The sequence below is a fragment of the Filicampus tigris genome, chromosome 8 (genome assembly GCF_054856515.1).
Source record: "Filicampus tigris isolate MCC_2025a chromosome 8, RoL_Ftig_1.0, whole genome shotgun sequence".
In the NCBI taxonomy this organism is placed as follows: Eukaryota; Metazoa; Chordata; class Actinopteri; order Syngnathiformes; family Syngnathidae; genus Filicampus; species Filicampus tigris.
Window position 1 is genome coordinate 5,458,937 of NC_141224.1, and position 24,559 is coordinate 5,483,495.

The following is a 24,559-nucleotide window of genomic DNA, read 5'->3' on the forward strand; positions in this document are numbered from 1 at the left end:
TTTTTGATGGTGGGGAGGTGGCGACTATTTTGTGTCTGTCAACTTGCCGTGTCGTACTCTCCCGCACTGATTCGCACCGACTTACTGACTGCACTCACTTCCCTTCGGTCAGCTGCACTCACTTTTAGAGGAGAGCGCGCGATGTCAGGAGTGGACCTTAATCACGCGGATGAATGTCGACTGAAAATGGACGCGGAGGGTTTCGGATGCCAGGGAGGCTTTGCATACTAGGCGAAGCATGTCAACATACAAGATGTTAATGAATTTCCCCAAGCTGATGGAGTGTGTCATAAGCCTTTAATGCCCTCCTGTAAATTCCGGTCGTTAAAGGTTGTTGTTAAGTGCTGGTTACTGTTTCTCAGCATTGGCTCATGTGTATGTGAGGTCAATTGCGTGCACATCATCAGCTGGAAAAATATTTAAAAAATAATGCACATTCTGTCATAGCTGCAAAAATGGTAGGCATAACCCTATGCGGTACATTTGTGAAAGGCCATTTCCCATGTTGCATTGCCCCGTCCTCATTAGCGGCCTCACAAAATGTCCCTTTTCTCATTTCTCATTCAGACATCATGGAGTCTCTTAAGAGTCTCCAACCGTGGATTTGTGAGCGCACGTTTCCTTAGGCCGCCGCCGTCGGTCAGCGAGCGGGCTCCAAATCGCATTTATTCGTCTTCACTTATGCAAGAGGCGAGATAACAAGCTGGCAGGGGACATCGCGTCAACGGGAGGCTATTGGTGTGTGACAAGCGTTGAGTAACTGCTGTTACCCACCACCCACTTCCACCCCTCGCTTCTATCGTCACCTTGTTAGGTTGGCCAAATAACTTTCTGAAATGCAGCAAACAGGTGATTCCTATTTCCTTTTTTTTTTTTTTTTTTCTTTAAATAGATACACTTGACTGTTTGATACATTTGTCACCTTGCCAATAGACATGTACTACGCGTGTAGTGTTGTCATCCATCACTGGAAATGCTTATTAGCCCATTTCGCTTGGGAGTCATGTAGACAGATGACTTCTGCTTTGGTTAATGACTCATTCCTTTAGTTCGCAATCCAAGCAGATTTCCTCTGTGTACCTAATCATGTAGCGTGCATAAGAATGTTAATATCTTGCTGCACATCAATGGGTTCAAAGCTTCTCGGTATGGATTTGGACAATAAACAATACATTTATAGATTACAGGTACACACTGGAATTGCCAACAAATTGAAAATTGACCAGTGGAAAATGGACATGCAAAATGCAGCCGCAATGTATCTGTTAGATTAGGCCTCAATGACACATAAGAAGATAGGTGACTTGAAATAGGCCGTCGTATTGCTGCGACCTTTTCTGACTTTTCAATTGGTGCCGTGTCCTGGATAGGTTCGCTGAGCACTTTTCATCTACCACTGGGCATTTGTCCACTTGCTTGGACCATAAAAGTTGCTCAACACAATCAGGTACCAATATCCATCCATCCATTTTCTATAGGACTTACCCAGTTCAGGGTCACAGGTAAGATGGAGCCAATCACCTGGACTGGTTGACACTGTCACTTCTGAGTGGGAACTCAACCCACTGTGATCTGCACAGCTTTCAGTCAGCCGAGTGAGTCGTGACACCATCTGTGACCCAAGAGAAGAAAATGTCATAACTATATCAAAATAATAGAAAGGTACACCCATATGATTCAAATAACACTGCGACCTGTGTTCTCCACGCAATAACTCCTTGTGATGGTTGTTGTGGACAGACAGCCATGTTTCAGCAGGATTTCCTTAGTTGGATACAATAATATTACAGCTGCAATAAGCACTTTTAACAATGAAAAGAGTAGTAACAGCTTCGCCCAGTAAAAGGTGAAAACACTGAAATACGAGTAGGCTGTGATTGGCTGGAGACCAGTCCAGGGCTTGGCCGGCCTCTCAGTGCGTCTCCAACCAGTTTTGGATAAAGTTTTTTCCGCGTGTGCGAAAACTGATTTTTCAGCTTCCATTTTAATAAGTGAAATGGAGCGTTGGCAACAATTTGATTTGTAACAGTTAGGCTGTCGGAACCATTAGGACCAACAAGCTTATAGAGACGTGCTTAACGCCGTCCCCATCCGGCCTCTGAGGGAGAGCATTTAAACTCATCATCCAATTTGAATAAGGAAATTGTTCAGCCTTGACGTTTGGCTGAATCCAAACTTTTATCTTGGACAGTATTTAACACAATGAGCTGCTGTGTGGATCAGTGGGGAGTGTGAAAAGCAGTCTGTGTTGAATATTGACGAATGCATAATAGCCGTGTTAAATGGTTCAATCGAACATTTAGTTTGAAACAACATTCTCAAATTCCGAGTTGCATGCGTTCTTTGTATGTACGCGTCATTGGCGCTTTGTGCTGTCCTAAAATGTGCCTTTTCATACACGGTGATGCTGGTATCAGACGCCAACCAGGCTGTGTCTCAGCCCCTGTCCCCCCCCCATCTCCTCCCCTCATTGGATCCCAGTGTGTGTTTTGGCTAACCGGATTTGCCTTTTGTATTTACCCTACTTTCTAGCCCACTTGGGCGGCTTTAAAGACACCAAGCACAGAGCAGCAGGCAACAAGAGAGTCGAAACGCTCTCTTCTGGTATCATGCTCCGGTTGCAGGAAATAGTGTTCTTCCCCTTTGTTAATACATTTGCCGTGGCCCCGTCAAAGACCCCGTATAGCCCCTATATAAGCCATGCTAGTCCATATGGCATACAGTCTGTGCAAAAATAACAAAAGCTGTCATGTATTGTAATACGATTTTGCAGCTTACTGTTAGTTTCTTCATCTAGTAAGTTGATTATGTGTTTCATAAACCACACATCTAAGTTATTTGTTCTTGCATTAACTTAACTGGACACGGAGCCATGTTTGGTTATATGTCAGGGAAGGCCGACTAGAACAGCAGAACTTTATTTTGGTGGATAATTACTTTCAATAGTGGCAGGTGTGTGCTTTAAGGTGTTAATGCTAAACAGCCACATCCCAGTTTGAAGAGGGTGTGCATACTTGTCCTCAAATAGATTTTAAAAAAAGGGGAATTGAGCTGTACATGTTATAGGCCACATTTATGCTGGAAAAAGTTTTGAAATGATCCAGCTTGGTCCCATTTATGTTTCACAAAACCCCGGCATTCGAACGGGTGTGTAGACTTTTTATATCCACCATATGTACACTACAAGATTCTTGAACACAATTTTTTTTAGACAATATGGGCATGTTCATTATTCAAATTTTAAGGCATCCTATTGATTGTGAGTAATTGATCAATTGCATTACAAGTGAGGCAAAATGGAGTGAACCACTTAGCTACAAGCAGCTGTCTCAGCTCATTTGCAGTTTAAAAGAAGATAAACATAGAAAGTTGAGGGACACCCACTCAACACTCACATTGAAAACAGGAGCTCAGTACATTTCTGGAGGGATCCCTACAGAACTACAGAACTAAGGGTTTAATTGGCGGTAGTACATTCTATCTGAACATTTATCCAGATCCTCAGCAGCACGTAATGAAAAGATGATGTTGAAAATGTCAGAAAAGTAAAAAGAAATGTCTCGTGAAGGATTCAAATTATTAGTTGAAATAGTATTGCTGAACTGTATTCAAAAGTATTATGTGTTCAAGAACTGCACAGTTTAAAGCGAAAGTCAACACAAAATTTTCTTTCCAATAATATGTTCTATGCAGCCTCCACTTGTCTAAACACGGGATTAAGATTAATATTGCATTTGTGAAATATGAGTTAATCCACCCGCTTTTAGCCATCTCTGGGGGCGGCCATTATGTCACTTTTGTCCACTGAAAATGACATCACGGTTGCTCAGGGCTCAGGTAACGACCAATCACGGCTCACCTGTTTTCTGAAGCTGAACCATGATTGGTCATTACCTGAGCCCTGGGCAACTGTGATGTCATTTTCAGTCACGGGCAGGTACGAAATGGCCGCCCCCTGAGATGGCTAAAAATGTGTGAATTTGCTGCTTAACTCATATTTGACAAACATAAAATTAATCAGAATGCCGTGTTTAGACTAGTGGAGGAGCATAGAACATATTGCAAAGAATTTTAGGGGGTTTACTTCCACTTTAAATACTAGAAAGAAATAATGTAAAAGCATGAGACAAACCAAGTGTATTACTGAGGGTCCATTAAGAATTTTGTCGATTGTGTGGAAACAATTGATTTATCATGTCTAGAATCAATTAAGGAAAAATCCAGTGCACTACTTGGCTGCAACCGGCAGAGGCATTGATTGTGGCTTGTTATCTAAAGAAGACCAAGTTGAAGTACATCCGTGCATCCGTTATTTGTTTTATTTGTTTTATTTTTTTAACAATGCAAATCGCTACAGGCTTAGTGAATAGCATCAGTGCATATAAAATACAATACAAATTTTATTTATATAGCACATTTCATAACAGCTGGAGCTGCAACAAAGCACTTTACAAACAATAAATAATAATAATAATAATAAACAATAAAAAGGCCATAATACGCAAGTGTTGATCAATAAATTAATATAAAACACTATATATATATATATAATATATATATATATATATATTGACACCGAAAAGAGCCTCAAATGTACTTAATTATGTCATATGGCTTTATTCCCTCTTAATCATCACTCGAATTCAACTTAGTGTTGCCGTGAGCAACATTGGCGCTGTATATGAACATCTCAGCAACCTCCACTCTGGAAACTGCGTGTCTCGTGTTGACCCTGGCATCTCTCAGTTGATGGCGCTCTTAAATTATCCGCACCGTGCGCCGCGTGGAGGCGGGGAAGCCGCTGCCGTCAAAGCTGACCTTGTCGTCCTCTGGGCTCGGCGGCGCCCTCGGCAGGACCTTCAGCGCTGCTCGCACTTCACGTCCCCGCGACCCTGACACCTCTCTCTCTCTCTCTCTCTTGCGCAGGGTGGAGGAGGGGATCCAGTGACGGTGGACAATGGCTGCCATGACCACGGTGCCCAGCTATACCCCTTCGCTGTGGGTGCGGATGTGTCACGCACTCCCTCGGCTGGACCTCACCATGCAGATGAGGGACAACCTCTTCGCCCCTGACAGCTGGGAGTACCAGCAGGTAGCGCACGCACGCACGCACGCACGCAGGCACACACTTGCCACCAAGACGCACACTCAATGGTGCACTGAAATCAAGTTTGCACACACTGCGGTTTTAATGATGTCATAAATTGAGTGTCAGTCCGGGGTGTCGAATGCGTTTTGATGATGGGCCACTTAGTTGTTATGGTTGCCCTCAGCTCTGTATTGTCCCGCTATATCGCAGTTCATCATTTGTGCCGCCGGCTACCTTTTTTTTTTTTTTTTTTCAAGTTTATCATATTTTATGGGTTTTTACATAATACAGTACTCCCCCCCTCCATCTCAGATGTTACGTTCCAGACCACCCCGGCAAGAAATGTAATCCGCGATATAGAAATATCCCGTCTTTATAGCATTTAAATAACACAAACGCATTCAAAAGTGTCATATATTGAGAGCAAGAGCAAAACACAAACATTTTGTACACAGTGTGTAACAGTGTATCGATCCCTCACTGTGTATGATTTTTTTTTTCTAAACTAACAAACTTAGCATCTCACAATATACATCAATAACGATGTACAATACATTATAAGATGATCCTGTAGCCGTTGCGTTCTGTCGGCGTAAAAAGGTAAGGTACACTAGGGGAGATACACTTCAGTATTGTCTTTTTTTTTTTCCCCACCACAACCTGTACTGTTTGGCTGCTCAGTCATGCACGATGCTGGATCCGTATGCCTTTTCATGCCGGAACAGCAGCTTGGCAGACAGTGAACAATTCTTCAAAAACGGTTTATTGCTACTCCCTGAAGATTATTGTCAAACTAAACATACAACAAAGAGAATGACACGTTTTGTCTTTAAAACAACCACGTAAATTTGCCAGATAGCTCAAAGCTAGTACAGAATGCAAAACTCCATAGATGGGCTAACAAAACTAGCATCGATGTTGCGTTGTATGACGCTTAGCAACAGACGTTTGAACACAAATGGTGCAGCAATACTCACAGGCACATATGCTTTATCCTCTACGAAAAATTACTCTTACTGCAGCTTAATGACCAGTTGTGACGGTCTTCTTATTTTATATTCGTACAATACTTGCCCCTGATGGCCAATGAGTCCAGACCGGAAGGAGCTACACAATGAATTAATCACGACGCACAAACCGTTTGAAGCGGAAGTCAGCCCAAACATATTTTTTTCAAGAATATGTTCCCAGCAGGCCCACTAGTTGAAACACGGCATTCTAATTAATTTTACCTTTGTGGAATATAAGTTAAGCAGCAAAATGCGCTTGTTTTTAGCCATCTCTGGGCCGGCCATTTTGTATCCTGTCGACTGAAAATGACATCACAACCGCTCACGACGACCAACCACGGCTGACCTGTTTTCTGAATCTGAGCCGTGATTGGTCATTGTGAGCAGTTGTGATGTCATTTTAAGTCGACAGAAGACAAAATGGCCGCCCCCAGAGAAGGCTAAAAACGGGTGGATCAACACTAATTCCACAAACGCAATATTTATCAGAATGCCTTGTTTCAACTAGTGGGCTTACATAGAACATATTCTTGAAAAAAAATGTTTGAGTTGACTTAATCTTTAATGCTTTACATTCTATTTAAATATGTTGTGTATTTTTATAAAGTATAATTCTGTATAGTGCTATTTAAAAAAAAAAAAAAAAAAAAAAAAAAAAAAACTTACATGTTGTAAAACGATATATGAAAGTGGATCTATGCCATTATCACCCTCATGAGGGATGCCTTGACTCATTCTCCATCTTGTGTAAGATTATTATTATTTATTTATTTTAAATGCTTCTCTACTAGGTCACTTAGTTGCACCTGCTCCTGTGCGTGCACGCAGCCTGCTATCAACTTGCGCGTAAAAATCCAAATTGCCGCTGGCTGCACGGATCAGAATTTGTCCACGTTGCCATGCAAAATAGAAGGTCTCGCCCATCTTAAACAAACTTGTCTCACAGTGCGTGCTTGTGACTTTTCTGCGGCACAAAAGGGAGGATGCGGGCGGTGGTGGTGAGGGGTGTGTGAAAAAAAGACAGAGAGCGACAGAGAAAGAGAGAGTGTGTGCAAATTATCCTGCAGAACACAAAGACAAAAGTGACTTAAAGTGCTCCGAGAAGGCAAAGAGAGAGGGAATGAGTAATGCGAGGAGGTTGCTGAGGAGAAGTCCGGGGCTGGGGGAGGCTCACAGCGAGTCAGCCAGCGGCAGCGGCAGCAGCGAGCGAGAGTCGCACTGAATGTATTTAAGTAGGTCACAGATTATTAATAGAGATTCAGGCGCTGTGGATGGATAGAAAGAAACGAGAGGGTAGCACGGGGGAGAGAGAAAGGCGGCGGGAGCGTGGGGAAAGCGGGATGGTGGGGAAGAGGAGGGCGAGGAGGAGGTGAGACAGAGGGGGGGGGGGGGGATGCAGAGGAATGGGCGCGAGTGACAGACGGCCAGATGGATGAGAGGATAATACGGGGAGATGTGCGCTGAAAAATGCATTTCAGTAATGTTGACTTGATGACACAAGGCCCGATCAGACGCCTGATATGGCTTAGTGACATCAAGCGTCTCCATGTGATAGCCGACTTGCTGCGTTTCATGGCGGGGGCAGCAACCACTTTGGCAGGCCGCATGGCAGGAAAAGCGCACAACTCTCTCTGAATGTGATTTTGCACAACTTCCTGTTTTCTCTTCGGTCACAACTGAAATACATTTTCATAGAAATCAGCCAGCAGCCGCAGTAATGGCTCCGATTACACAGGTCAACAGGACATTTTATAGAGATGGCTTTATGTGTCCCGAAACATGTTTTTGATGCTGATGTCTTTATCATTTTTCGAGTACATCCGTTTTTTGAGATCTTTTCATTTTTTCTTTTTTCGTTTGACCCTAAAAGCTCAAATTAAGTTGTAATATTTAGCAATGTTTCAGAAAAAAAAATCCACCTGTTGAGTGTTTTCAATTACATTATTTTATTATGATTATTATATTCTCTTAAATCTTACATTACTTATAGATCACATTATAGGACAAGCAAGATGACTCAAAGGGGAAGTCAACCCAAACATATTTTTTTCAAGAATATGTTCGATGCAGGCCTACTAGTTGAAACAAGGCAATATGATCAATCTGAAATATGAGTTAAGCAGCAAAATCCACCCATTTTTAGCCATCTCACGGAGCAGCCATTTTGTCACTTCTGTCGACTGAAAATGACTTCACAATTGCTCAGGGCTCAGTTCACGACCAATCACGGCTCACCTGTTTTCTGAAGCCGAGCCTTGAGCATCTGTGATGTAATTTTCATGCGGCAGAATTGACAAGATGGCTAAAAACGGGTGGATTTTGTTACTTAACTCTTATTCCACAAACGCAATATGAATCAGAATTCTGTGTTTCAACTAGTGGGCCTGCATAGAACATAATCTTTAACTAAAATATGTTTGGGTTGACTTCCGCTTTAATGCTTGAATATCTTTTGAAAACACAATAAAAGATCATTTTTCTCAGAGGCACCCCGCTAACGTTGTCTTTTATTCCCTCCCTCTCTGTCAGACCCTGCTGGTTTTGTCCAGTTTATCTGCCATCGCCCTCGTTATCTCTCTCTTGGTGATTCTGTCCTTCCTCATACACTACTGCTGCTGTCACCGCGGCGACCGCGGCGAGGGATCCGAGGAGGAGGAGGAGGACGAAGACGGCAGCACGGGTCACGGCTACAGCGGCAAGAAGGGCCGAGGGATCTGCTGCGTCACGTGGGTGGCCGTGGCGTCCGTCACGCTGTGCTGGTGAGGAGGCGGATGCACGTGTCATCTTTTAAAACGGCGTTGCCGTGGCAACACGCTCCCTTGACCGCTTGGATGGGGAGGAAATTTGAATGTAGCGGAATTGTGGTCTGATCAGTCTGGGTGGGTAGCGGGTTGAAGAATTCTTGTGATATGTATTGAAAGTTGTTGATAAAGTTTTGCCCCTAATCAAATTATTTGAATACTGTAATCCTCCGAATACAGTAATCCTCCGCTCCGCACTTTCCGGGACACCCACGCAATAAGTGAAATCCGCGATATAGAAATATCCTACTTGAATGCTGTTTTATAACATTTACGCATTTAATTACACTTTTAAATTGTACAAACACATTCAAAAGTGTAATATTTTAATAACAAGAGCAAAACACAAAAAAAATTGTCCAAACGGTGTAACAATATATCGTTCCCTCTGTGTGTTTACTGTACATAAATCCATTTTTTTGTAAACTAGCAAATGTATAATCTCACAATATACATCAGTACACTGTATAGTATGCCGAATTATTTATTTTTTTAATGAAAATCAATTTTTAAAGGCCTTCTTCTAAACGCTAGGAAAAGGATGCCTTTACTCGTCACTAGTAGTCTAACCTTTCACAATGCTACTGTTTCCCATAATCCTGTCCTGAAAAGAAAAAAAACTGAAAGATAATTGGTGACTAAGTGCAGTCAGTGCAATATTTGTCTATAAAAAGAATCCAAAGCAGGAAGTGACATCAATATGATATAGTGGCACCTTGAGGTCACCAACCACAACGCAGCCGCAGGCATTTACTTAAGGTTGAGCGGCAGCGGCAAAGCTGTAAATCACATGCTGTCATCGCCTTCATCATCATCATCACATGCATTTTTTTTTTTTTTTTGTCACCAATGTCACCAGAAACAAGGGGAGGCCTACTTGACATCTGACTGTCATGTCGTGCTGCCGTTTTTCCAACCTCGACCCGTGACGCGATGACACACCTACAGTGTATTTGTTTGCTTATTATTCTGTTTCAAAAGGAAGCAAAAGTCACATCAGCGAAAAGTTATGGGCAGAATTGTTGAATAATTAAGTAAGTAGTGTTAATCCTCAGGGCTCTATGCTGGCCATTTCTATCCACCTTGCTTCCTTTTCTAAACAGTTTTAGCTGTGTAATAGCAAATGTGATGAAATTTCCCAAAGAAGTAGCAACCATGTATTTATGGTATTATTTCTATATACGTACAGTATATTAAGTGAATGCGTTCACTTCGCCACGCTCAACTAATACAGTATATGCATGTGAGGTGCAGGTATATTTTTTGTCCACTTGGGGTCATCATCCACACCAGACCTGACCCTTTCCAAATCTGTCTGTTTGTTTTACTCATTTGCCACCTTGTGTGTTTAATATTAGCGTTACGCGACACAACTTGATATGCGTTAAGAGTCAGTCATAGATGCATGTGACGCAGAAAATACGATCACTTTTCAAAATATTGGATAATAAATAAACCCGGACGTACTGTACCTTTTTTTTTTTTTTTTTGTCTTTTATCCGGGCAGCCCGGTCGTTGGGGACCCCTGACGTACAGTATCGATGCCTTTAAAATTAGTTTTGATCGTTAATGAATGTTTATTGTTGTGGTTGTAGTTTGCAGACTGTGCTACAACACTGCAATGTAATGCTGCTATTCTCGCCTGGCCCATCGCCTCGACATGCACGTAAATTGATCGCGCGCATCGCAGAACGTAATGTACGGACCGGATCCTAATAATGTCATGATATGCAAACAATACATGCGGTCCGTGTCTCCCCCTTATGGACCGTCTTGTAATCGTCATCAATTATTATCACATGTGCCGTAAAATTAATGGCCCCGTTTTAAATGAGTCTGGCTTCCCTATACAGATGGTGGCCTTTTCGTCTCTGTTTAGAAATAAAAAAAGCCAACGTGATTTGAAGTGACGTTCACGTTGGGCAGCTTCCAATGCATAAAACACACACACAAACGTCCCCCCCCCCCCCCGCCCCCACACTTCTAATCTGGGTCACATTATATGGGAGATTGGGTCATACCATTCGTCTCTGGTCGGAGGGGATTTGATGAACATCTGGCCTGAGCCTTAATCTGAATATTTGAATAAGAGAATGATGTGTAAACAATGTTGCTGTGGTTAACATTTCCATTGCTTCCCTTCAAGAGTCGGCTTTTTATTCTCGCCGTTGTCTGTTTGATCGCTGGCGTCGTTTGCGCACGCACCAAGGACATGTCTCATTCTTGCCATCTCATTCATTTCGAATGTAAAGTCAAACATGACGCTTCATGCCTCTGCAATCTGCTCTCATATGCGCACCTCCCACAGTCTTTTCACGTTTCCTCTTTACCCCCCCCCCCCCCCCCCCCCGCCCCCCCGGCCTTCTTCTCTGCCTCCCTCTTTTGCAGTGTTGCCATAGGCATCGGTTTCTATGGCAACAGCGAGGCTAATGATGGGATGTATCAGTTGACCTCGTCTCTTCTCACAGCCAATTACACGCTAGCTTCCATCGATTTGCTGGTGAGTGGTGCTCTCCGCAAGTAAAATGTCATGCAGAATCCCTACCCAGCTTGACGCTGCTTGCCAATGTGTGTGCGCGTGCGTGTTGTGTGTGTTGAGTGTGAGAGAAAATGGCATACAAATGTCTCTCTGATTGATTTTCCCCCCCTGGTCAAACAGTGGCTAGTGTGTCGCTAATTGTCCGTCTTCCGGAGCGCTCAGTTAATGCTACAGGTCAGTCAAATCCAGTGGTGCGCCGGTGAATTTGGTACCTGGGCCTTCAGTGAGGATTTATACAATTTAACCCAACACTTAATACCACCACTATCATCTCGCAGTTATAGAGACAATCAATATTGTGATATAAAAGCACGCAACTGTGCCACGTTCTTTTTTTATTCAACTCAAAATCCGATAATACGCATTGAACTACTCAAAATGTTTATTGTCCCATCTCAAGGAACTTTGGGTTTTTTGTCATTGTTTCATTGTACTCTAACTCCTCACTTGAGTAACAAGAGTGAGTTTTTCGCATGGAATTAGCAAATACATGAAATATAGCCACGTGTCATTTATGCTAATAGCATGTTAGCACGCATCACAGTGATTCAACAACAAATGTATTTTGAAAATAAGCAAATAACATCATTAAAAAATCATTTAGTTTTTCAGCATATTTGATTTAAAATAAGTGTATTTTAGAGTGAATTTTGTGAATGCAAATGGCACCGATTTGATGGAAGGACCCTTAGATTACATGGGCCGGGACTACTGATTGTGAAGGCCCCGGGCAGATTAGATTAACATGGCAACACATAGAGGCTGCAAGATGATTTGACCAAATAATCTAACGTGATCCACAAATACTATTGGCAGTACAGCTTCACAGAAAAGCTATTTCAAAAATCCACCTTTAAACTGCAGCCTAACCACAATAATAAATATGTTACATTAGCGCCCCTCAGACAGGGTCAGTCAAAAAAAAAAAAAAAAAAGAATATGACTCACTGAATAAACATTTAGATCATTTATTGCCATAAAAGCACTTGTCAAAATACTTTTAAGAGCAGTTGCACGGCAAGAAAGAAAAAGAACTACGCTGAATGTTTTATGACCTTCAGGACCACTGAGTACAGGTGCTGCTGATCTGATGTGAGCTGCACTATTAGGAGGATGGTCTGTTCCATATAAACACACCCACACACTTGGGTAAAAAGTTGACTCGTTCATTAACTCTGTTATATTCAATACATTTGAATTATTTAATTCAAAGGTAGAGTTGAATAGAGAATTTATTATTACAAAGAAAAATGGTTTCCTTTCCTCCACTTTTCTGCTCTGTGTCAAGAACCAAATTGTGAACAAGATGCGAAGGTGATTCCCAAGTTATGGTCAGTTTACTACAGATTGTTCCTGTTTTGGTTTTGAATGTAGAGGTGGGATTCTGCTGCTGTTCAGTTACAGGGGCAGATATTTTCAAGTGGGTTTCATGGTCTCTGACCACCCCAAAATCTTGTAAAATCCTAAACTATATGCCATATAGAAAGCTTTTCAGACAGAAGTTTAAAAAAACAATAAACAATTGCTTGATTGACTGATTTTAGTCAAAAACGTAAAAAAAAAAAATGTAATTTGCCCTTGCATCCTTTGATTTTTCTGTATGTGGCCCTCAGAGGAAAATGTTTGGACACCAAATTTTGAATGGGGAAAAAAACTTAAATAAAGACAATGGCTTTTTTTTAATCAGGCTAAGAACTTTTGAATGCCAGAAGCTGTTTTAGAAGGCTTGCACAAGACGTACTCACCACCAGTCGTTCTTGCCGCATCAAACTATTCTTTTAAATAATAACACTTAAAGCGAAAGTCAACCCAAACATATTTTTTTCAAGAATATATTCCCAGCAGGCTCACTAGTTGAAACACGGCATTCTGATTAATTTTGCGCTTGTGGAATATAAGTTAAGCGGCAAAATACACTCGTTTTTAGCCATCTCTGGGGGCGGCCATTTTTTCTTCTGTCGACTGAAAATGACATCACAACTGCTCACAACGACCACTCACGGCTAACCTGTTTTCTGACTCTGAGCCGGGATTGGTCGTCGTGAGCAGTTGTGATGTCATTTTCGGTCGACAGAAGACAAAATGGCCGCCGCCAGAGATGGCTAAAAACGGGTGGATCAACACTAATTCCACAAACGCAATATTTATCAGAATGCCCTCTTTCAACTAGTGGGCTTGCATAGAACATATTCTTGAAAAAAATATATTTGGGTTGATTTCCGCTTTAAGTACGGATACCTGAAAAATCGACGTTCAGACAAAGGAATGATACTTTTAGGTGTCGAATTTGGTTTCTTCTACAACAAAGTCTTTCAAGCAGGCCTTTTTAGGGCTGTTTTCTGCACTGGAAACACAGAAAGGCCACCCCCAAACTGTTCCCATAATGTTGGAAGGATACAATTGCACATAAGGTCATAACGGGACACTAAGGTTGTGTCTCAAGACTTTTGTCCGTATAGTGAATGTGTTAGGCAATTTACTGAAGTACTTCAGGCATACTTGTGGTTCAGACAAAGGAGAATCTCCACTTGTCTGTTCCAAATCCGACCACAACTTTATAGCATCCCAAATTTGTGGTTTACCCGCATCCTCTTCCTCCCTCTCCAGATTTCGGACACAATCAATGGTCTGCAGCTGTCCGTCTCGGGCCCGCTGACCACAATGGAGGAGATGTTTACGGGCAGCAAACCCTTCCTGGTTTCCACGCGGAACTGCCGGAGGTTATCCGAGAACGTCATCAACCTCCTCTCCTCCATCTCGGTGGCTCGGTCCGGCTTGGAGGCGGGGCCGGGGAACGATAGCGGGGTGAGCGGGGCCTCCATCATACCTCTGACCCCGGTGCCGCCCTCGGTGGCCCCCACGGTGGCGCCCTCGGGCGGCCTGTTGCCTGGCCCCTTTTCACCTGGCTGGGCGGCCAACACGTTAATGATGAATGAGGACTACAGGTGAGGGGGTCATGGGCAAGAGTATAATAGTTTGGGATTTGTTATTTGTCTAGTTTTTAATTTTGTTTTGACTTTTTGTTTTATTCAAATTCCGTTAGCTGTAGTTAGCAAAACACAGCAATATCCGGATTCTTCATTAATAAATTCACAGATTAAAAGATATTTTGGGGGGGGATTGAGGCCAGGGCCCTGTATAACAATAGCCTAAAAGGATAATTGCTCAACTCATTTTTAACTTAGTGTCATAATATCAATAAAAATACATTACGAAAGTTTAATCCAAGCAACTGGACTCTTCATGTTTGTTGTCTTTTTTTTTTCTTGTTTTCCAAAAGTGTTGAAAAACGACTGGCAATCATGCTATTTGGATTACGGCATCTTGTTGCCAGGAAGCTGTGTTGAAATAAATTGCGGCGCTTCATGTAGTGTTTTCCTGCAATCTTGTTCCATCTAAAGGCAATTATTTACCTTTTTGGGGGGCATCAATTACTTGCAGATGCCACTCGGTTCCTACGTGCACGGTATTTGTCAGGTGGGAGATTTCAAAAAGTTCACAGTAAATATTGTGTAATAAAAACTTAACAAAAGATACTACTTAAAAAAGTTATTCGGTCAAGGCAGATGAACAACTATCCACAAATCAAATATATATATATATATATATATATATATATATATATATATATATATATATATATATATATATATATTACATTGGCAGAGATGAAAACAAAGGACATTTTTCCTACAATTATAGTTCATTTTAATTCATTTTCCAAATCAGAATGCCGTTTAAGTAATCTTACTTTTTAAACTCTTGTTTGTACTGAGCCCACGGTGTTTGAGAGCGGAGATAATGGCTTGATTTTTCACCATTTGGAAGCCTCATTACTTGTTATTTTTTTATCATTCAAATTTGGCGTGGACGTTTACTCAAATAATCTTAAGAAACCCTTTTAAAAGACTTAATAGAATTGTTTGTTTTTTTTAAGGATCCAAATTTAGCACACATAAACTTCATTTTGTTTTGTGGAAGTCCATTAAAAACTTTCCTTTTAATGGCACCGCTTCGCTTTGAACCGCACATTGCCATCTCACAACAGCTGGACTTGAGTGCGTCTTTACATAAACAAACCACACAGAAACACAGACACACGCAGAGGAGAAATGATGCACTACAGCAGCCTTTCCCAAAACATCCTAACCACACATTCCTGTCTTCAGGAATGGACTGTGTTTGCATGTTTTGGCTAAACCTTGAAGAAAAAAACAAAAAGGGGAAAACCTCATTTTTTTTCTTCTTTTATTTTTGTTGTTGTTGTTTTTTTTTTCGGTTTAGGTGGTTGTCTTACGTCATGCTGCTGCTGCTCGACCTCATCGTGTGTCTGTTCATCCTGCTCGGACTCGCCAAACAAGCACGATGGCTGCTCATTTTGTGCGTAAGCACACACGATTGCATCTTCATCCACACGTGGGTCCTCCTGATGTGTTTACGCTATCGCCTACAGGATGACGGTGCTGGCCTGGCTGGCTCTCTTCCTAAGCTGGGGCTCGCTGGGCTTGGAGACGGCCACTGTGGTGGTGAGTGGGTCCAGTAAAACCGATCCGATGAAAAGACGAGTTGAGAGTAGAGAAAGTGGGGATTTAAAAAAAAAAAAAAAAATGTTGCTGTAGCAGAGTAAAGTGTAATTGAACATCCACTACAGTAGGTGGCAGCAGCGCTCTCATTGTTAGCGCGTGCGCAAGGAGTATAAATGTGAATAAAGTTATTCGGCAGATTTATATTTCTTTTTTCCTTTAGGATACAATGGTATGCAGAGGTGTACTTATCACAATCTTATTGACAAAAGATGCTATTTGTAATTGCGCTGGAGAGTTGAAACGGACGTAGCAAAAAATAATTGAGAAGTGCCGCTCTAGTGGTACTCAAAATAATCAGTTGATGTGGCTTCAACTTTTTCAAATCCGGTACAGTATATTTAAGTGCATATCGGTTGTTTTTAACTTTTAGGTGAAATAAATTTTCATTTAATTATCAGGAAATATTTGTTTACACACATTGATTTTGCTCATTTTTTTATTCAACTTCTATGTGGAATACATTTTAATTAATTCATTTGAATTTTTTTCAAGTTCCTTTTTTTTTTATATTCAATCAAAGTGGCAGTGTGCAAACTGCATAATGTTACAGTAGCTTCCATCCATCCATCTATTCTCTGTAAATAATGAATATATTTTTTTTAAGGGGAAAAATGTCTCGTGTTTGATTAACATTACATTCCTGTGTCAAAATGCTGGTCATTACGGTTGCAGAGACAACTATTTTATGGGCTGGTACTTGGTGTAAAAAATTTGGGAACGTCTAGACGTTCTTTTCTCCAGCTTTGTGCTGCTGCCCTGTCTTTTTTTCTCCTGCCTGACAAGTCCACAAGATCTCAATCAATAAATCAACCAAGCTCTACACCGTGGTTGTATTTACAGTACACCTCTCAATTACAAATCTGTTCATCAGAAAAATAAAAATGGTACCCAACTAAAGAACAGATACTGTACCCTGAAAATCTACTTGTGTAGTACAGCGACAAAGTATTTGTACTTTGCTACTTGCGTCACTGAATGCAGATGAAGGAGGGTTTTGGGAGCTTGACCCCTGATGGCAGGCCAAGCGCATCCAGTGTCTAAACTATCTGCAGCCATTGTGTCGAACTGAGAACCTCGGTGGGAGCGCCGCAGTGATGGCAGAGCCCCAAAAAGAAAGGGAAAATGGGGCAGAGATTAAAAATTCAACGCGCGTGTGTTCACGAGCAGCGTCTGCGAGCAAAGTGTGCGCCGGTGGATGCGTGGGCGTTTGGCTCGGAGACGTAAAGATGGAAGATGACGGGAAGTGCTCCGAGCAGGAGCGCGGGCGGAGGGAGGACGAGTTAGAAAGATGGCGGAAGATGAGGAGGAGAGTCTGTGAACCATCAGCGGCTTCTCGTCTCTCTCCTCGGGTCCTCTAGGGATTATCGCTGGGTTCAAATATGAAAGTGTCAGAAAGGCAATCCAGTGAGAGTGAAACTCACAAACGGGAGGAGGTCGCAACCTTTTTTTTGACATTTATTGGTAATGGCGCACAGAGGGAGCGTTTCATGTCCATTTCCAGCTTTCCCCTCGAAAGAATGTATAAAGAGGCCAAAATAGTGGCTGTTTTTCTGCTCCGCTGCCTGTTTTGTGTCACGCGGAGCTGGTGCGAGATGTCCCAAAGTCTGTTAGTCTACACAGAGACACTCTGTCCCTGGCTAGTGATAAGGAAACAAAGGGCTCGCTGTGGGCCCCGGCCCAGTTTATTCTGTCCTCAGTGGCCACTTTTACCGGCCAGAGTGGGCTTCTCTGTGGGACTATCGCTCCCTCTTCTGGTGAGTGCATACAGCAGGGTTCAGTACTGTACCGGAGCGCAGTGTTTCCCAGCCAGTTGCATTACATTCGAAAAATCTCCGCACGTCACCAAGCAAACAAAATGCTCCAAATCGCAAATCAGAAATGCCAATAATCTGTTTCAGCCTCCCAAAGAAGATCAATAAAGGAGAATAGTGCTTTATAATATTGGACTGGATGTTACGATTCACTCAAGCCCTGATTCTATTCGATTTTCGATTTTCACTTCCCGACTTTCGGTTCGATTTTTAAAAAATTGCTACCATGCTCGTTTCTGTGCACTAGTGTGGTTCTGCAGCCAGCCACAAACGCAATGCGCAATGATGTTTGGCGCGAAAGCGTAATTTGATCCACACATTCAAAATGTGCTATGCATCTGGAATGAAAAAACGTTGCAAGACATCATTTTCTAGATGAATTCAATCAACTCGATTTTTGATGAATCGAATCGATGAATCGGGGTGAATCGATTTTAAATCGCTTTTCGATTCATCGTTACATCCCTAGTAATGATGCAAGTCAATAGAATGAAAAATGCAACAGTTTTTGACATATTGTGTGCCTCAATACAATGGGCGTTGTGCTACTTCTTCTGCTGTGTGCGTCTTGGCCACCTGGGGGCAGTATAATGCAGACAGGGATATACAGTACATGAATTTTGTTACCTAACTACTCTGAAAGCCGCAGTAATATTAGTCATTCTTCGCAGAGGATGAAGAATATATGCTTGACTGTGCCTGAAATTGGTCGATTGATGACTGGTGTCTTTTAGAACTTGCAAGTCAAGTCACTTATACTGCACAAAAAAAACAAACGGTAAACACAATAAAATAGAATGCAATAAAACGTCTTACTTGCTACGCTGTTTTCCACTTCACTTTTACTGAACGTAATTATGCCTTACATTTATCGACGCACAGCGACATTAATACAACATAGCAGGGTAATAGGTGGAAATGAATCTGCACGTACCGTCGTGGCTGACCAGGTCCTTCTGCACTGAAGCATTGCAGCGAACCATTTTTAACAAAGCTGTCTTACTCAACTGTCTCTAACCTATTTTCATCCATTATGGTCTAAAAAATGTCCAAACTTTCAATCTTGAGGCAACATAGTGCCGCACGGCTCCCGCAGAGAGAGGGAAGAAGAGGAGTTTTACAACACCACTCGGGCAGTTGAGCGTTCAAGTGTTAATAGATATGTTCACAAGCTCTTTTCAATGCTTTAAATAGGCTAATAATGCGTAAAAGTAACGGACAATGTGGGGACTGACCAATTGTATCGATTTGTGGAAAAAAATATGAAATCGACCATGTTTTGACATTTCTGAAGTTTCTGCCTGACATCGATGAAATATTAAAATTGAATTTGTAAATGTAGGTCAGTGATAGCGTTTAGACTAGCAGAGAAGGCCACTCATATACTGTACAATATATTGACAATACGGGTGCCTTGTGCTGAGGGGATGACATGAGAGGCTGGCGCAGGTTTATTGAGAACAGCAGCAGCGCGTCAATTTGTGGCCGCGTGCCATCTGCATCCTTTCAGATATGTCAGGAGGCAAGTATGTCACTCGGTCAGCGTGCCTGCAAACGCTCCCTCCTCCTTTTCCTGATTTGACCCCTCTTTCTTTTTTCTTTTTGCTTTGCCAGGCCCTTAGCGACTTCTGCACCGATCCAAACATGTTTGTGCTCAACTCCACAAACTTCAACACGGGAACCAGCTCAGGTACCAATTGCCACCGCTGCCCCCACACTAAAAAAAACAACAACAACAACAAAAAACTGGTGTTTGTTGTTGTTTATCCTCTCTGCCATGCAACTGTGCCCACATCAGCTGAACTGTGTATAATGACGCTGGATAATCCCACATGACCTCCTTTGTGTCCTTTTTCTCTGTTTGCCGCTCAGATGTGCTGGGTTATTACCTGACCTGCAGCCGACGCATGAACAGTCCATTCCAGCAGGTACCAAGGCTTCTACTTTCTCCGTATAGAGTACGCAGGTATTAGCGCAACGTTAGGTTCACTTGCACAGCCTGCTAAAAGCCAATGAGTTGTATCCAGAATTCTGCCTTTACAAATGGAGTTTTGATCAATTGGCGAGCATCGTGTCACTAAATTCGCTATCCAAAATGTGAGAAACCATTCTTAGTATGATGCATCGCGGTTCTTCATCAAAAACAGTACTTGAGCCTGGGACAAAAATTGAAATCTCCTTCGGTGTCCCCGCAAATTACAGCTAGAGGCCAACACAACGAAACTTTTTGTAACGTGTTTTTCAATAAGGAAAAGAGCACTCTCTAATATTGTCCTCTATCAAAACATACAGAAATAACATAGTTAAGTAGAATGTAAAGAATTAAACCGCTTCTCTCTCATTTTTTACTACAGTTTATCAGACATTGTACTGCTCCTTCTGCTATACTGTCCTAAAATTGCTAATAAAGACAATAGCTTTTTTTTAATCAGGCTAAGAACTTTTGAATGCTAGAAACTGTTATGTAAGGCTTGCACAAGACGTACTCGCCACCAGTTGTTCTTGCCGCTGACAACATCAAACTATTCTTTTAAATAATAAAACTTAAAGCGGACGTCAATCCAAACATATTTTTTTCAAGAATATGTTCCCAGCAGGCCCACTAGTTGAAACACGGCATTCTGATTAATTTTGCGTTTGTGGAATATAAATTAAGCCGCAAGATGCACTCGTTTTCAGCCATCTGTGGGGGCGGCCATTTTGTCTTCTGTCGACTGAGAGTGACATCACAACTGCTCGCAACGATCAATCACGCAACGATCAATCACGGCTGACCTGTCTTCTGAATCTGTCATTGTGAGCAGTTGTGATGGCTGAAAACGAGTGGATTAACACTTATTCCACAAACGCAATATTTATCAGAATTGACCTGTTTCAACTAGTGGGCTTGCATAGAACATATTCTTGAAAAAAATATGTTTGCGTTGACTTCCGCTTTAATGCTACTGACACTTGATATACGTTATCGGGCTACATTTCATACTTAATGTCATAATGTACGTCTCGAGTGCGATGCTGATCAATAAATCCTCATGCTCCGTCTACAGCTCCTCACCCAGTCGCAAAGGGCGCTGTCCAACATCCACACACACCTTTCCAGCGTGGAACGTAACGCCCTCACACAGTTCCCCAAAGCCGAGGTGGGTTCGAGTCATCCTGAAAAAAACGGTCCGTCATGTACTTGTATTGATTTTTTTTTTTTTTTTTTTCCCCCCTCGCGGGGCACTTGACTTGCAGAAATCACTCAGGGATGTCCAACAGATTCTCAACAGCACAGAGGGCAACTTCCATCAGCTGGTGGCGCTGCTCAACTGCCGAGGCCTCAACAAGGTGAGAAGCAGTGGCGGGCTGTGAATTTTGGTACCTGGCCATTCAGCGGGGACTTAATTCACCTCTTAATACCACCACTATCTCCATGTCAAATTTCTAGAAACCACTAATACTGCGCAATAGCGCAATATAACATGCAAGTGTTCCACGTACATCATCAATCAACACTGATTTGTCCGTCCTGCAGGACTACATCGACTCACTGAAAGGCCTGTGCTATGACGGGATGGAGGGACTGCTCTACCTCTCCCTTTACTCGTTCCTCTCCGCTCTGGCCTTCACTGCCATTCTTTGCTCTCTGCCTGGTGCCTGGAGGAGCTTCCCAAGGTGAGGAGGGAGGAAGACGACCCCCCCCCCCCCCAACCGAAAAAAATAAATAAAAATCATCCTGCTGTTACTCCGAATGAGAAGTTTATGCTTATGTTGCTACTGCTCACGATTTTAGCCTTCTTCCGGACCGCCGTAGTTTGAATGTGCGAAGTGTCAGTAGAGAAGAAGATGTTAGGTGCTGTAATTTACATTTTAACAGGTGAGTTGATTCAAAAATAGATGTGGTGGAAATTCTGACACAGTCAACATGATCATTGAGGGACTGGCTGGTTCATTGACTTTTCAGTTAAAAGGCTGAAATAGCTAGCAGGCTAAGCATTATATTTTGCTAAATTACTCCGACAACTCCCATCAAAGATTTTATACATGCCTGTGGGAAAATGCCTTCCACAAACCTGATAACGGAGGTTTGGTTACCAGTCTGTCTCTTTGAAGTGGCTACTAAGTCTCGCAAACCGTTTGCGACATCCAATCCTGCTCAAATCAATTTCTGCCACCTGCACCTATCCTTGTTTATTAATAAGATGAAATGGTCATGAAAATGAATGGATGGACAAGTGTTGTTAACCTGTACTGCGCACCACCAGCATCATTCTTTATTTGGGTTTGTTGTCACACTGAGCGCTCCCACGTATGTATAAATTGAGGAAAAAAAAAACGTGTTACAATGAAAATGCAACGCCAAAGAAGCCAAGCCTGAAAATGACGATTAATGTTACATCTTTATCCACCTACTCTGTGTTTGCCATTCATCCTCACACATCTCCATCTCTCTCTCTTCCATGGGTGCCGTTTGGCCAGTGATTCGGAAGAGTACGAGGACTCGGACAGCGAGAGTGAGGACCCCTTCACCTCCCATCAGGCACGTAGACAGACGGCCTCGGGGTCTCAGCGCGGGGCCATGGCCCCCTTCTATAATTACCCGGGGGCCGGGTGGACACCCCCCTTTTCTAGCGCGCCGCCCCTCCCGTGAGTAACACCAGACACACGGACACGCAGACAGACAGACAGACAGACAGAAGCTTCCAGATGTTGCAGGAGAGTCCAGAAAACATACAAATCACATGTAGGCTCACATATTACATATATCGACCAGCCACAATATTAGGTACGCTTGCACAATCGAATGAAATCCAAATGAAGGCGGGTATCAAAGGTTGGCTGTAATTTGCAGTGGTGTACAACAGCTCTATCTATCTAGCTAGCTAGATAGCTAGCTAGCTAGACAGATAGCGAGCTAGTCATTAGCTTGCTAGCCAGTAATCTATTTTGCTATTATTAGTAGTAGCAGTAGTAGTAGTGCAAGTACTAGTAGTAGTTGTGATATAAATAGTAGACGTAGTACAAATTGTAGCTGATGTAGAAGTAGTAGAAATCGTGGTAAAAAATGTATTGAAGTAGTAGTAGAAATTATAGTAGTCCAGATCATATTAGAGGTAGTAGAAAAAGTATTGGTGGTGGCGGTAGAAGTAGTAGGAGTTGTGGTAACTGTAGCAGAGGTAGTAGTTGTGGTAGAAATAGTATTGGACTCAATAGAAATAGTTGTTGAGGCAGAAGTAATAGAAATAGTAGTTGTATAAATATTACTGGAGGCAGTAGAAGTAGTAGCCGTTGCAGTGGTGGTATAAGTACTTTGTAGTATGAAATAGTTGTAGTAATGGTAGAAAACTTTATCGGCATAATGATTATTTTTCCAGGGATGAATATATAAGATACAATAGAACAATAGGAAAAAAAATGTATTCTCGTAATATCACAACTTTTTGTTTCCGTCATTATCCTCGCAGAATTCCGCCTAGTAGAAAAAATTGTTGAAGTAGAAGGAGTACAAACCCTAGTAAATAGCATTGGAGGTCGTAGAAATAGTAGAAGTTGAGGTAAAAGTGAAAAGTTGTTGCCGTGGAAATCGAAGAAGAAATAGTAGAAGTCGTAGTAGTCGTGGTGGTAGAAGTAGTTGAAATCCATCCATCTGAGTGAGTGCAGTATTACACCACTGCAACCTACAACAGCAATCAATGTCAAACGCAAAAAAAATATTATTGACTTTTTTTTTTTTTCCCTTATTGGATCTTACTGGATTGTGCAAGTGTACCTAATATTGCGTCCGCTCAGTCTGCATTTCAATTCTACGCCCCCCCTCCGCCCGCCCCTCTTTCATCATATCCAAGTTTGACTGTAACCAGGACACATGAGAGACAGTCAGTGAGCCTTGGCACGCTCCTACGCTACCATGCGCTGTTCCACACGCAGCACTAGTTGCTCCTCCTCCGCAGGCAGACAGACACACAGACAGGTCAACATGGGCGACAGTGTAGACAGAGGAGCGGACACAACTGCAGAGGCCTGTCTGTCTGTCTGTCTGTCTGCCCGTCCGTCTGTCTGCCCGTGTGTCTGTCCAACCCGTCCGTCTGTCTCGAGTGTTTTCCGGACAGACCACGCAGGCCCGTTTTTTTTTTTTTTTGGTTGTTTTTTTTCCTTCCCCGCCCCAGACTCGAAATTGCGGCGCCACAGTCTCCACCTAGTAAGACCACCGCTGTATTTTTTGAAGGGGATTCAGGGGGGGTAAATTGGCAAGAAAAGCCGAGTAGGTACCGACCTTTTCTACCCTCCGCATCACTCGTCATCACTTCTCTCCTCACTGTGATCTCTCCTGGCTTTTTTTCTCTTCATGACTGAGTCCTCACACTTCTAACACTGTATTTTAAGCGCAGTCCCACTACTGAAAACCATTTGATTGCATCTCCTTGATATCTAGTTGAATGTCCATGTACTAGTACACTCTTTGTCCTCACTAATGAGGCTATTCAGAAACACATTTCTGCACGCTAGTAAGTCAACTAAATGTTACTGTGACATCTGCGTGCTATTAGTACTACCCGTGAAGCGCTAGATGTTAACTAATAGAATTATAAAATGTAAATGTAATTCTAATAGTGCGCTTTAGTTGTTCTACTGTTCATGTAGTTGTCTCGCTAGTTAAAGTCCAAGAACTAGTACTTTTTTGTCCTCACAGCTAAGAAGATTAAGCATATTAGTAGGATGTCTTTACTAGTAATGTTTTTT

General features: G+C 42.3%; 1 protein-coding gene across 4 annotated transcripts in view; it reads left to right on the forward strand.

Moving 5' to 3' along the window:
• ttyh1 (tweety family member 1) overlaps positions 1-24,559 on the forward strand; it is a 30,289-nt gene that overhangs the window by 1,010 nt on the left and 4,720 nt on the right. For 2 of the 4 annotated variants that reach the window (XM_086037912.1, XM_086037911.1), the window contains exons 2-13: positions 4,927-5,092; positions 8,629-8,858; positions 11,289-11,400; positions 14,047-14,384; positions 15,724-15,819; positions 15,893-15,965; positions 19,451-19,526; positions 19,709-19,764; positions 20,884-20,976; positions 21,074-21,166; positions 21,354-21,493; positions 22,298-22,465. In XM_086037912.1, coding sequence (XP_085894038.1) covers positions 4,958-5,092; positions 8,629-8,858; positions 11,289-11,400; positions 14,047-14,384; positions 15,724-15,819; positions 15,893-15,965; positions 19,451-19,526; positions 19,709-19,764; positions 20,884-20,976; positions 21,074-21,166; positions 21,354-21,493; positions 22,298-22,465 — 1,610 coding nt within the window. In that variant the 5' untranslated portion in view covers positions 4,927-4,957. The remainder of the gene's footprint in view (positions 1-4,926; positions 5,093-8,628; positions 8,859-11,288; positions 11,401-14,046; positions 14,385-15,723; positions 15,820-15,892; positions 15,966-19,450; positions 19,527-19,708; positions 19,765-20,883; positions 20,977-21,073; positions 21,167-21,353; positions 21,494-22,297; positions 22,466-24,559) is intronic. The other 2 variants (XM_086037913.1, XM_086037914.1) reach the window with 1 other exon arrangement.